Source organism: Poecilia formosa, unplaced genomic scaffold (assembly GCF_000485575.1).
Source record: "Poecilia formosa unplaced genomic scaffold, Poecilia_formosa-5.1.2 Scaffold892, whole genome shotgun sequence".
NCBI lineage: Eukaryota > Metazoa > Chordata > Actinopteri > Cyprinodontiformes > Poeciliidae > Poecilia > Poecilia formosa.
In genome coordinates this window covers 58,581-71,875 of record NW_006800831.1, presented here as the reverse complement: position 1 = coordinate 71,875, position 13,295 = coordinate 58,581, and the positions used below count along the sequence as shown (strand labels likewise).

Below are 13,295 nucleotides of genomic sequence, written 5' to 3'. Positions count from 1 at the left end.
TTATCAACGCTCCGTTCAGAAGCCTGCATCACTGATGGTATGGGGTTGCATGAATGCTTGTGGCCTGGGCAGTTTGCATATCTGGAAAGGCCCCATTAATGCATAGAACTATGGTCATGTTCTACAACAACTTATGCTCCCATCTAGACGACATCTCTTTCAGAGAAGACCCTGCATTTTTCAACAAGATAAAACCAGACCACATTCTGCAGCAATCACAACATCATGGCTACGTAGGAGAAGGATCCAGGTGCTGAAATGGCCTGCAGTCCAGATCTTCCATCTATAGAGAACATTTGGCGCATCATAAAGAGGAAGGTGCGACAAAGAAGGCCAAAGATGATTGAACAGTTAGAGGCCTGTATTAGACATGAATGGGAGAGCATTCCTATTTCTAAACTTGAGAAACTGGTCTCCTCTGTCCCCAGACGTCTGTTGAGTGTTGTAAGAACAAGGGAAGATGCCACACAGTGGTAAAAATGGCCTTGTCCCAACTTTTTAGGGATTTGTTGACGTCATGAAATTTTGAAACAACATATTTTTCCCTTAAAATGATACAGTCTCTCAGGTTAAACTTTTCATCTGTGATTTGTGTTCTATTGTGAATAAAATATTAGATGTTGGCACCTCCACATCATTGCATTCAGTTTTTATTCACAATTTGTTTAATGTCCCAACTTTTTTGGAATCCGGTTTGTATCATAGACTGTGAAGTATTTTCTGGTGATTTAAGAGCCAGGTCCAAGAATACTAGAAACAGGAAAAGATTATGTCCTTAGTGTTTGTGTTTTTCACTCTTTATTTGGTCATTATTTAATGCATGAGACTACAAACTTACTTTCATTTTTGGTGATGCAGCTGTAGAGAGAGTTCTAAAAAGAGAGAAGGGAAAAACATAGCAAGATAATTGCCGCTGACATTCAGATGACTCAAATAATAATCATCACAGATGCACTAAGAAGTTGTCAGTTGAGACAAGTCAGCCGATTTAAAGCTTGACTAATCCTGACTGGCGTCCAGGTGGTGGAAAAGTCAAAAATCTAATCAGAATAGCTGATTAAATAGCTCACTGTAATGGATAGTGAGCTATTCAAAATAAATTGCCTAAATTATTCAAATTTGTAGACTATTTAAATGAAATTGTTCAAAGTGAATTTTCTACATTAAAAATGTTGCAGATTGTTTATGGATGTTTGTCTGTTTTGATTAGCACTGTTGATGGTTTGTATTTTGTTGTGTTTAATTGTACTTTGTTTAATGCACTTTTGTTTTGTTTGTATGTACCTCACGGGCTGCCGTAGCTAATGAGGGCAGGCCCTACAAAAGCTAGCAGAATCATTGTAATGAATGACTTGAACTGTCAAGATGCATTTGGCATAACAAAATCAACACTTAGTTTTCCCCAGTGAAAGCAGCGAGGTACGTTTTATTTTGTTGTTTGTATTGTAAATTTCTGTTTTCTATTCTAATATTTGTATATGTTTTTAGTTTTCAGGGTGACGGAGGTGACTGAAATGACTGAGGGTGTGGTGACTGTGATGATCCACATCAAAGAAAAATAAACAAAACCTTGAAATCACTCGTTGAGACTGCGCAAATTAATTCAAGTGCTGGGGAACTGGTACCTCAGTCAATGCACCAAATTTGAATGATGAAGGTTTTTATTTTTTTTTAACAAATATGTTAATGTAATGTTGAAAAAGTACAACAGACTTTGATCAATAGCTGAAAAAACAATAATGTTTTCATTCTTGATTCTAAAGAACCAAATGTTTGTGCACCTCTCAAGCTTCTGTGGAATTTGTTCTGGAATACATAGAAAATAATTTTGCCACAACTTTGTTCTGCTCCTATGCGTAAGCTGGTTTCTCTTTAGGTCTTTACCTGTGGAATCTGAATGCTTTGTATTTGACAAGTAAAACTCAGAGATCTGTTCTTTACAGCATTATGACTAAATCAAAAAACATCTTACACTGCAGCTGTATAAAGCAATAAAAGTTTGCGATAGAGATGAAAATGAATGCTGTTCTAGTTAATATGAGTCTCTGTTTTAAGGTGTAGCCTAGAAAAAGATGTTTCTGGTAACTGTGTGATGGGTCTTTGTGTTTTTTTTGGTCAACAGTTTTCAGTTTGTAAATCTCTGATGGATTTTTCTTCTTAATCACATTTAGCATGTTGAATAATACACACTGATCCCAATCAAGATTTTAAGTACTTTGAATGTTGTTTAGGGTTCTTTTATGCCCTACTGGATGAGTCCGTGTATATTTTAGAGCAACATCAGTACAGATACTTTTGGGAAGGTTTGCCACTGTTCTGAGTCTTCTTCTTCGTTGGTTTTCCAGAGTCCCATTCAGACTCTTATGTCAGTGTCAGCTGTTCCTGAATTTGTTCCTGAAATGTCCCTGGATTTCTTTAGATTAGGTTATGATGTGTTGGTTTATGTTTTCCTGTACTTGTCAATAGGCAAATTTCATCTGATGTGTATGCAACAAGTGATACTGATTCCTATAATACGTGCTCAATCATAGGTAATTAATAATTTAAACAGGAAGTAATAACTTTTCAAAGATTGATTTGGATAACTTTTATCTGCTTCTATATCTACTCTCATTAAATAAAAAATATTTTTTCTCAGATTCTTACTGACTGATTTCAACCAACTACACTGATGCTTGCCTCTTTCAGATATCTGAATCAGTCTGGAATGTATGGATTGCAGGAGGCTTCTCCTTACCTCGGTGACTTTTTTGCATACTTTTGTTATGTCATTTTTAGATGATGCCTAAAAGAAGAACACAAATTTATCTATTTATACAATTTTGTGCTGAATTACATTTAGAGACAAAGAAAAGGTTAAATAAAGTCAACAGAAAAACACATCATATGATGAGAAACGTTTTCAGTTTCTTATCAGGATCTGACCTGTTTGCATTCTCTACGACACTCTCCTGCGATGGCCAGCTCACAACAACCAAGCCCAACCCAACCATCAGACTTTTTGGAAACACCTGGAAGCAAATCAATCAGCACTGCATTAACCAACTCTGCAAAATTCTTCAACAAAGACTGAAGCTATTTATCAATAAGAGTCATTAATAAGCTTTGCATCTGTTCTGCTTTTTGCTTTTTAAATGTAAGTCAAAGTATCAAAGAGATGTTTGTGAGAGCTATGGTGGAGATGTGAGAGATGTCATTAAGTGAAGCTGGCACATTGAGGAGTCTGAACAGAAACTGCTGCTCATCTGCAGTGTAAGAGAATCGATCATATCTCAGAATGAGGAAAGCTTTTGCACATTCCTGAAACCGCCTGGAGGCCAAGTGTTCCACAGGTACAGAAGGAAAGAATAAAGGCTTTCCAATCTGGAAGCCAGTAGGACTCTGGATGATTTTTTTCCCTGATGTGTGGGCAGCAAAATTCAGACTTTTGATGTCTCGTCTGTTTTTTTGCTCAGCGGTTCCTGGGTCTGGCTACAGCCCCACCAGCTACCATTCAGTGTAATGCAAGCAGACTGAGGTTACCTACATGTAATGATTCATAAAGTCAAAGCTTTACAGATTGTAAATAAGTATTTAATCAAAACAAACATGGTTGGAATGGTAATTGCAACGTTCAAATGATATTTGAACAAAGAGCAGAATACATCAGGTTAGTGTTTTATCACTAACCTGGATGGATGTGATAAAGCATCTTTATCCATCCATCCATTCATTCTTTATCCAACATGCTCATCCTTGTGGGGTCAGTGAGGTTTGCTGGTTCTCGGCTTTGATGAAGCTGTATTAATCAGGGAATCTATTTAGCACACTGCTTATGTCACACTTCCATGTCTTGGCTGATGAGGGAAACCTGATCCTGTTGATTCTATCACAGGTTTTTTGGTTGTCCTGGTGATACCCTGCTGGTTGGATGTGATTGAAACAATCTTAATGGAAGGTGCTCTGTCACACCCAGCTTCACATAAAACAGGTTACAGAATGCAAAAAAAAAAAAAAAAAAAAAAACATTTCACACAACGCATAATCAATCCCTACTGACTTCTCCAGTAAAATTCCTGATGGATTCTATGGTTTGAGTTTCCTGAGTCTTCAGAAAGAGCAGATCACTGAGTGCAAGCTTCCAGGGAAAGAGATGAGTGACGCCTTCAGCAGTTACATGCAGACTGGGGTTAGCATAACATAGAAGCTATATCACCTTATCAAAGCCAATAAGAAACAGATTCTAGTACTTTTAAAACACATTGTGTAGACTATCAGCTCCCAGATGTGCGTAGTCTGTGAGCCGTGCAGACTCTGTGTGCATTCTATAGTAATGTACGGATTTCCTACATCTCAATTTCAGTCAAGGTGTCGACAGATGAGGGCGTAAGCTTTTCAAATCTTTTCAGCTTTGAAAAACAAATAGGTGGTACATAAGGCTAATAAAACAGACTGGTGATGAAAACAGCAAACCTAACAGATTTTGCATGTCTGTCCAATACCTGACTGCAGTGTGAGCTGGAGGTGCTGGATGATCTGAAACATCCTGGCTCAGAGGTGTCTTGTTGTGTTTAGTAAGTGTGGCAGACAGAAGCCAGCTCTAGATTTTCTTTCTCCATGAACTGTCTGATCACAGGACGCCGGATATTGTGGTCAGTGAGGTAAAACCCAGTTACAATGCATTCTAGTCTGTAGATGTCTGTTACAGGTACTGACTTCTCCAGACCTTTTACATGTGCTGAGGACAAACCTGCTATTTCTGAAAATCACACGGCATCAATGGATCTACTAACTCTGGGATTTGATGGCAATCCCAGTTGAGATGTTTGGTAGGACTCTGGTTGTGCTCTACCAGGCCAGCAGATGGACAGGAGAACTGGACAGAACCAGAGAATGGGTAATTTCTTTGTCTGCATGTGTCCTGGATTCACCCAATAACTCTTTAGACAGTGCTGGGAGACCCAGCACACATTCTGACATTGGATGTTTTGAGGTGCCAACTTGGAGGTTTGACTACCTGTGTCTGTATGCTTCAGGAACCACCTCATTTTTAGGTCTGTTTTAACTTATTTATAATTTTCATGTATTCTCTTAATAAACAGCCATTTGGGACATAATGCTTTATAAAATATGTCAATAACAATCTAACACAATTATAATCCATCTCTTTGTTGTTCCTGTCAGTGTCTGTCAGTAGTCTTGCCTTACCTGGGAGTGTAGAGTTGATGCACATCCAGAGCTCATTCTGTAAAAACAAAGTGAATGTTAGCTTTTCTTTCTAATTGCTCTTGNGACAGATGAGGGCGTAAGCTTTTCAAATCTTTTCAGCTTTGAAAAACAAATAGGTGGTACATAAGGCTAATAAAACAGACTGGTGATGAAAACAGCAAACCTAACTGATTTTGCATGTCTGTCCAATACCTGACTGCAGTGTGAGCTGGAGGTGCTGGATGATCTGAAACATCCTGGCTCAGAGGTGTCTTGTTGTGTTTAGTAAGTGTGGCAGACAGAAGCCAGCTCTAGATTTTCTTTCTCCATGAACTGTCTGATCACAGGACGCCGGATATTGTGGTCAGTGAGGTAAAACCCAGTTACAATGCATTCTAGTCTGTAGATGTCTGTTACAGGTACTGGCTTCTCCAGACCTTTTACATGTGCTGAGGACAAACCTGCTATTTCTGAAAATCACACGGCATCAATGGATCTACTAACTCTGGGATTTGATGGCAATCCCAGCTGAGATGTTTGGTAGGACTCTGGTTGTGCTCTACCAGGCCAGCAGATGGACAGGAGAACTGGACAGAACCAGAGAATGGGTAATTTCTTTGTCTGCATGTGTCCTCGATTCACCCAATAACTCTTTAGACAGTGCTGGGAGACCCAGCACACATTCTGACATTGGATGTTTTGAGGTGCCAACTTGGAGGTTTGACTACCTGTGTCTGTATGCTTCAGGAACCACCTCATTTTTAGGTCTGTTTTAACTTATTTATAATTTTCATGTATTCTCTTAATAAACAGCCATTTGGGACATAATGCTTTATAAAATATGTCAATAACAATCTAACACAATTATAATCCATCTCTTTGTTGTTCCTGTCAGTGTCTGTCAGTAGTCTTGCCTTACCTGGGAGTGTAGAGTTGATGCACATCCAGAGCTCATTCTGTAAAAACAAAGTGAATGTTAGCTTTTCTTTCTAATTGCTCTTGCTGTAGTGGGGTGGAACTCTCCTCTATGACTGTAGGTTAACAGTCCTGGAAGAAGCCAATGCACTGCCATAGATCCTAAGCTGCAAAGAAAAGATTCTGACATTTGGAGCTTGGAACAAAAATATCCTTAATCTACGCGTTGCAATAATTATGTGCGACATTTGAAATATATTCGTTTGGATTCCCCTACATTTGCAATAAATTTTACTTCCCCCCGTATTGTTTCTATTGCTTTGCAAAATAAATTATTCCACTTGATTGATGAGAAAACTCATATAGTGCTAAAACTCCACTCCGGGTTTTCCTGGTTGCCTGCACCACATGCTCCAAACATTAACACCAGAGTGACTTTCTAGTTCAAGCTGCTGAAAACTGGACTGGTGATGCCATTCCACTTAACATTTTACAATGCCCAGCTGTTGCTGGACATTGTTTGTCAAACGTCACCTAATAACAGAAATTCCAGAAGACACTTTCACCAAGTCTTTATCAATTCTTTGACACCAAACAGGAAGTGAGCACAACTTCCATCACCAAAATCTACAGGCCTGTAAGTCTTCAGTAATGAACGTGCTCCTCCAGTAATGTCACTTCCAGTATTCCACTATGGATGCTAATTTTAGGAGTAGTACAAGAAGCAGAGAAGGGGCCTGTAACGGCCTACTATGTTCCAAAAACCAAAAATTCCAACAAAGGCCGTGAGTTCTTAATTACTCAAATTAATGGGAGGGTCTAACAATTACCAATGTAATCTAAACAATTCCAAATATAAAAATTAATTACAAGTTTTCGTTCTAAACTTAAATATATTCTAACTTCCCAAGGAAGAAAACTAAATTGGTAGAAATTCCAATCCACAAAATTCAGCATAAAGGGCCACAACATCCCGGCCCCTAATTCATGTACAAGAATTATATCTAATATCTGCATAAGTGGCCATTAAAAAAATGCAAAATTAATAACATTAGCAGACTTGGCTCTTCAATATTTTTTTTATTAACAAATACTTCATTTAAACATCAACTTATGCAGTAGTCCATGTTACACACACACACACACACACACACACACACACACACATAAAAAAATTCCCCTCTCACCCTCCGTGGGTGGTCTCTTTCATCCTCTGAGCTCGGGTCCTCTACCAGAGGCCTGGGAGCTTGAGGGTTCTGCGCAGTATCTTGGCTGTGCCTAGAACTGCACATTTCTGGACTGAGATGTCTGATGTTGTTCCTGGGATCTGTTTGAGCCACTGCTCCAGTTTGGGGGATATATATATATATATATATATATATATATATATATATATATATATATATATATATATATATATATATATATATATATATATGTATCTCTTCTTAGTATCTCTTCTTAGTGACAAAAATAAAAAAGCCAAAACAGTCAATGTTCCATAACTTCCAAGTTTTCGTCCTGTCTATGTGCATGGTCTATGTGTGTATAAAAAAGTGTATGTAGCAGAATGAGATGTTCAGCATGTCAGTAAATGAGTATCAGTATAAATGTAGAGCCAGAGGTTCCAGAACTTGGCTCAGTTGGAGACAAACATTTATTGTTGTCTCTACACAGCCTCCAGCAGGAGACATATCTTGTTGGTCAGCTTCTCCAGCTCATTTGTTCTCATCTTGACTCAAACACGTTGACCCAATCCACTTGCATCTGCCATGGTTTCTGTGATGCGTCCAATAGGCCAAGAATTTCTTGGTGCACCCTTGTCAACAAGCACCACATCATCAATGACAAAGTTCCTGCAAGTCTTGTTCCATTTCCGTCGCTCTTGCAACATAGGGAGATATTCTTTCACCCAACGTTTACAGAACAGGTCCACAATGTATTGGGCTTGCCTTCACCGTCTCCGCATGTACAGGTCCTCCTTTTTGAACAAACCTGGCGGCAGCACAGGCTTACCTTTTAACTGGAACAAATTATTTAGAGTAAGAGCCTCTAAATCATTGGGATCTTCAGAAGAAGTTGTAATCGGGCGATCATTTAATATAGCCTCCACTTCACATAAAACTGTGTGAAGTGTAGTACTTGCTGGTTTGTGATGGAGCACAGTACTCTTTATTTCCTGCACCAAATGCTCCCATACACCACCATGATGGGCTCCATAAGGAGGGTTGAAAGTCCACTTTATGCCATCTTGTGCTAAGCATTTTTGGATTTTGCTTTTGTACTGCAGGGTGGTACAAAAGCAACACACACTTCCTGTTTGCTATAAGACACAGCTCCAATCCCAGCTTCACTGGCATCACATAAGTGATGCAGTTGTGCACTTCTTATTTCCTCAAATCCTTTGGGTGTGATGCATCTTCTGACACTAAAGTTGTCAAGAAGAACTAAATCTTTGAGCCATTTTTTCCAAATTTGTGCCATTTCTGGTGGAATTCTCTCATCCCAGCCAAACTTCTGTTTACATAAATGCTGAAGAATCTGTTTAGCAGGGAGAATAACTGGAGCTAAGAAACCCAAAGGGTCGTAAATAGAGTTGACAATGGACAGAATACCATGTCTTGTTAGTGGTTTGTGCTTGTTTGCAATGCTAAAGGTGAAAACATCATGTTCAACATCCCATTGCACCCCCAGGGCTCTTTCAGTGGGAAGCTGGTCCCAGTTAAGATCTAGCGTCCTTACACCTGTTGCTCTGTTTTCCTCAGGGATCTGAGAGAAGACAGAGCACTCACTACACACCCATTTATTAAGCCTAAATCCCCCCTTGGCACACACCTCAGTGAGCTGTTGATAAAGAGAAATGGCCTGTTCAACAATCTGGACAGACCTGAGACAGTCATCTACATAAAATCTGTGTCTGATTGTATTAATAACCTCTTCTGGGTACAGATGTTCATTGTCATCAGCAGTCTTTAAAAGTGCACAAGTGGCACAACTAGGGGAAGAGACTGCACCAAAAATATGGACCAACATTCTATGCTTAACAAGCTCTTTTGTGATGTCACCGTTGGGCCACCAAAGAAAACATAAGCAATTTACATGTTCCTCAGCAACTCTGATTTGGTGGAACATCCCTTATTAGTCTGTCATAAGGGCTATTGGGCCTTGACGAAGACGAATGAGCACACCTAATAAGGTGCTAGTCAAATCTGGTCCCTGTAACAGCTCTTTGTTCAGTGATGTTCCAGCAAACTTTGAAGCACAATCATAGACAACCCGCAGTGTTTTCTTGAGGGGGTGGTAGACCCCATGATGAGGTACGTACCACACCTTTCCTTCCTCATGTTTCAACTGATCTTGTGGTATAATTTCTGAGTACTCTTCAAAGAATAGCTCAGTGGTTCCCAAACTTTTTCTCCTGCCCCACTCCCCCAGTGCCCTTTTGTAAGCAACCACAACATAAACCTTTACTTTTAAGGAATGTCACCTTTTCTTTGTTGGCTTTCTGCTTGAATGAGTCACATTTTTCCATGCAATGATTTCTATCACAAAATAAACACCGATCTTGAACCACCTTTGTAACCTCATGGTTAAACTGGACCTGTTTCTCATTGTTCTGTTTAGAAACTACAGCAACAGAAGTGGCAAAACTGCTGCTTTTAGTTTTAAAAGGAAACTTTGATGGTTTTAAAGCCATCTTTTCTTTTGCATTTTGACTTTCTCCAAAAACAGGATCTAATGCAGCTTTTGTTTGTTTTTCCAGAAAATTAAGATTTTTAAACTTTGCTCTACGGTCATACTTTTCTGCTATGTCAACCACAATAAGTTGCCATTTGTTACGAAGTCTAAAAGGCAACTTTGAAACAAGAATTCTCATATTGGTTGAGTTTTCAAGCTCATCAATAAACCCAGCTTCATCCATTTTGTTGAAACAACTTGTTGAAAAGAATATAAGCTCTTAAAGCTGCAGCATCATCAGACTTTAAAACTGACCAAATCAGAGCTTTATCTATAAATGCAAATGTTATTTTTACTTCTACATAAGCAGTTTGTGGACTTATGTGCATACAACTTCTCACGAGAGCTCTATGCTGACCTGTAGTAAACTGCTCTAAGTAATAAAGCCTATCCTGCATGTTATCTGTCTTAGTTTCTATTCCTTGCTCAAATGCCTTACGAAAGGACCTAAAATGCAAAGGTATCTCCACTAAAAACAGGGATTTCTACAGATGGCAGGAGTGACAGTCTTTGCTGTTTTACAAGCATCTCAGCGATTTCATTTTGCTTCTTCATAATCTTTGTTAAAGCACTGCTATGAAGATATTTAATATCTTCTCACTGCTACCTGAGAAGATATTTATCTTGGGCTTTCGCCTTCTGGTTTAATTTTTAATCTATTATTAATAGGTGTCTCTTGGGGCATTGGCAAAAGTGCAAGAGTTGACGATCGTTTCTGTGTTCTTGCAGTCTTTTGAGCTGTAGCAGTAAGTATGAATTCAGTAGATGTTGCAGAAACTAATGTATCCTGGTTTGTGACATCAGCGCTGGAAACATGAATTTTGCATAGAGTTGTAGATTTTCATCTTTGCATCTGCCTTCACTAGCTTGGTTCTCAAAGCCAATGCTTCTTTTCTTGCTTTTAACTGGAGTTCTTCCAGCTCGAGCGCATGTTTTTCTTGCAGCGCATCCACCTCCACTTTCAGAGCGGCTCTTTCCACCATGGCTTCCATCAGCGCCATTGAAGCCGCACGGGAACTCTTACTCCATGCATTAGAAGCCTTACTTGCTATACTGGGCACCTTGCTGGCTGCCTTGTTGACTGGTTTAGCTGCGGACCCAGATAGCCTTTCAAAGTTTTTGCTGATCGTTTGTTGCGCAGTCTGTGAGACGCTGTCATCCAGCTCAACGTCAAGGTCATGAGATGCTGCCTTTGAAGCAACGTCAAATGGCGAACATGCTTTGCTCTTCTGTGCATCAGGATCGCCATCCATCCAAGTTTCGATCTCATCCAAGAACTCTTTTAAACTGATCCAATCTTTAAAACTGTACCAATCGCCGTGATCAGTTTCTTTTTCCATCATCACTCAGTAGTCTTTGAACTGAAGATTGCAAGTCCATAAACTCTGCTAAATAATTACTAAAAGTTTTCATATGCTCGTCTATGGAGGATTTTGATTCTCCAGCACCAATTAAAGCATGAATGCCACGAATTTTGGTTCTACACTAACTTAAATATATTCTAACTGCCCAAAAAAGAAAACTAAATTGGTAGAAATTCCAATCCACAAAATTTAGCATAAATGGCCACAACATGGCCGTGTTAGCACATTTTAAAATCTGTCCCATATTTGAATCAGAAATGTGAATTTTAGAACTTTTGTTTAAAATGGAAGAGGCATTTTTTCCAGCTAAAATCTTTAATTCAGTCTTTGCATCTCAGTAACATGAACATAATTGTCATGTATTGAAGAACATTTTTGGATGGGATGGAGGTTGGAGGATGGAGGTTGACAGAACCTAAACCTAATGATCTTTTGATTCAAATGGTTTCTCTTCAAAACAATACTCTGTTGCAGAGAAAACTCAAAGTAAGAAGCCGTCAGTTTTTTTCCCCATTTTTCAACTCCATAAATTGAAACAGAGAAGAAAAACAAGATTAATCATGCTAAACAAGTTTGTCTGTCTGCTCTGGCAGCAGTGAAAGGACTTACTAACACTCTGTCTGCGTCTGCTGGCTGCTGAAGGGAGAATCCCATTAGCATGAATCAGCAAACCCATGATTTAACAAACACATGAATTAAAATGACACAGGGGCCAGTGAGGGCAGATGAAGACATTCCATCTTGAATGAGTCAAAGCTGAAATCCTTTAGGTGTGTGGACAGTCATTTTTCTCAGTAAAACTAATTGTGCTGTCCTCTAAGAGACATTCCAGGTCTTTCTTCTGGAAAGTATTTTCCAAGGACTTCCATTTACTGTGACTTTTTTCTTGCATTTTCATCGTGAAACAGAATCAACACTGAGCAGATATAAATAACTTAAAATGTCCTATTGCTTAAGTTTACTGGGAAGAAGAGGATTCAACAGTTTCTTGAGCACTGGGAACTACTGTGGCTCAAAATGTTGATCAAAACAGAAATGTTTTTTCTAATGTTAGAGGCTTCCATAAAAAGAAAACTTTCTCACCAGAGACTCAGGACAGTAATTGGGTAACCTCTGGAGGAGATGCTTTAGGCGTGACTCACTTTTGATGGTCGCAAGCTGTGGGATAAAAGCAAAAACACCAAAACATTTTAGAAAATCTATCAAACCCAAGAAAGTCTACATACTATGTCTGTTTGAATGATAGAGAACTGTGTCTAAGAAAACTTTCCATGTGATTTATCTTTTGTGAAAACTGTAAATATTTTAAGACATTAAAGGGGAAACTTGGCTAAAACTATGATTGTGGTTGTAACCAGCAGAGTAAAACACCAGGGCCTGTATTGTCAAAGATTCTCAGAGTCCTCTCAGAGCACTCCTATCCTGGCCTTAAGAGTGATTCAGTCAGCTGCTGAGCCACTCTGAGAGAGGAGATGACAGAATTGACTATCTTAAGCTGTTTCTCCATTGTCAATTTCACTCTTACCAGTTGGGTGCCACCCCAGTTTGGAGCATTTCCATTATGGTCTGTTCCTCACTGTTGTAGATGTGAATATGGGTAGGATCGTACACTCATATCCAGGGGTGAATTCTTGGGGGTACTATGACAAAAGTGTGTACATAGCTCTGTCTTTACCCATCTGTCCTGTTATGCACACTCGGAGGCCGGTTGGTTGGTTTTTAGATTATTTATTGCAATCTGTAATCAGTGGTTGATAACACATATGGCGCAGTGAGCCTTTCTACCGGTCAACCTATGGCTCACAACAGAGCGCTGAACCAACTGTGTAATTCACAAACAATTATAGTGAATTCCGACATTATATTTTCTAGGCCATTTGATCGTATAGTTTTAGAATACAAATAAAAATATGAATAATAAATACAACAACAGTCATTAAAAGCTCTCTGGGGATTAGTGGAAAAGAAACATGTCATGTTGCCATAGAAACCAACAAACAAACAGAATGGCAACCACAACTGACAAACTGATACACATATCTGACAAAATAAACTACTGACATTTAATATAATTACCTGTAATCAGTGGTT

The 13,295-nt window shown here is 39.0% G+C and overlaps 1 protein-coding gene across 2 annotated transcripts in view; it reads right to left on the bottom strand.

Moving 5' to 3' along the window:
- LOC103131985 (reversion-inducing cysteine-rich protein with Kazal motifs-like) overlaps window positions 1-13,295 on the bottom strand; it is a 48,838-nt gene that overhangs the window by 3,179 nt on the left and 32,364 nt on the right. Inside the window, exons 3-7 of one of the 2 annotated variants that reach the window (XM_007543736.2) lie at window positions 12,288-12,362; window positions 5,188-5,224; window positions 2,926-3,011; window positions 2,738-2,785; window positions 839-872 (exon numbers count right to left, since the gene is read on the bottom strand). In XM_007543736.2, coding sequence (XP_007543798.1) covers window positions 839-872; window positions 2,738-2,785; window positions 2,926-3,011; window positions 5,188-5,224; window positions 12,288-12,362 — 280 coding nt within the window. Of the gene's footprint in view, window positions 1-838; window positions 873-2,737; window positions 2,786-2,925; window positions 3,012-5,187; window positions 5,225-6,106; window positions 6,144-12,287; window positions 12,363-13,295 lie in introns of both variants that reach the window. The other variant, XM_007543735.2, reaches the window with a different exon arrangement.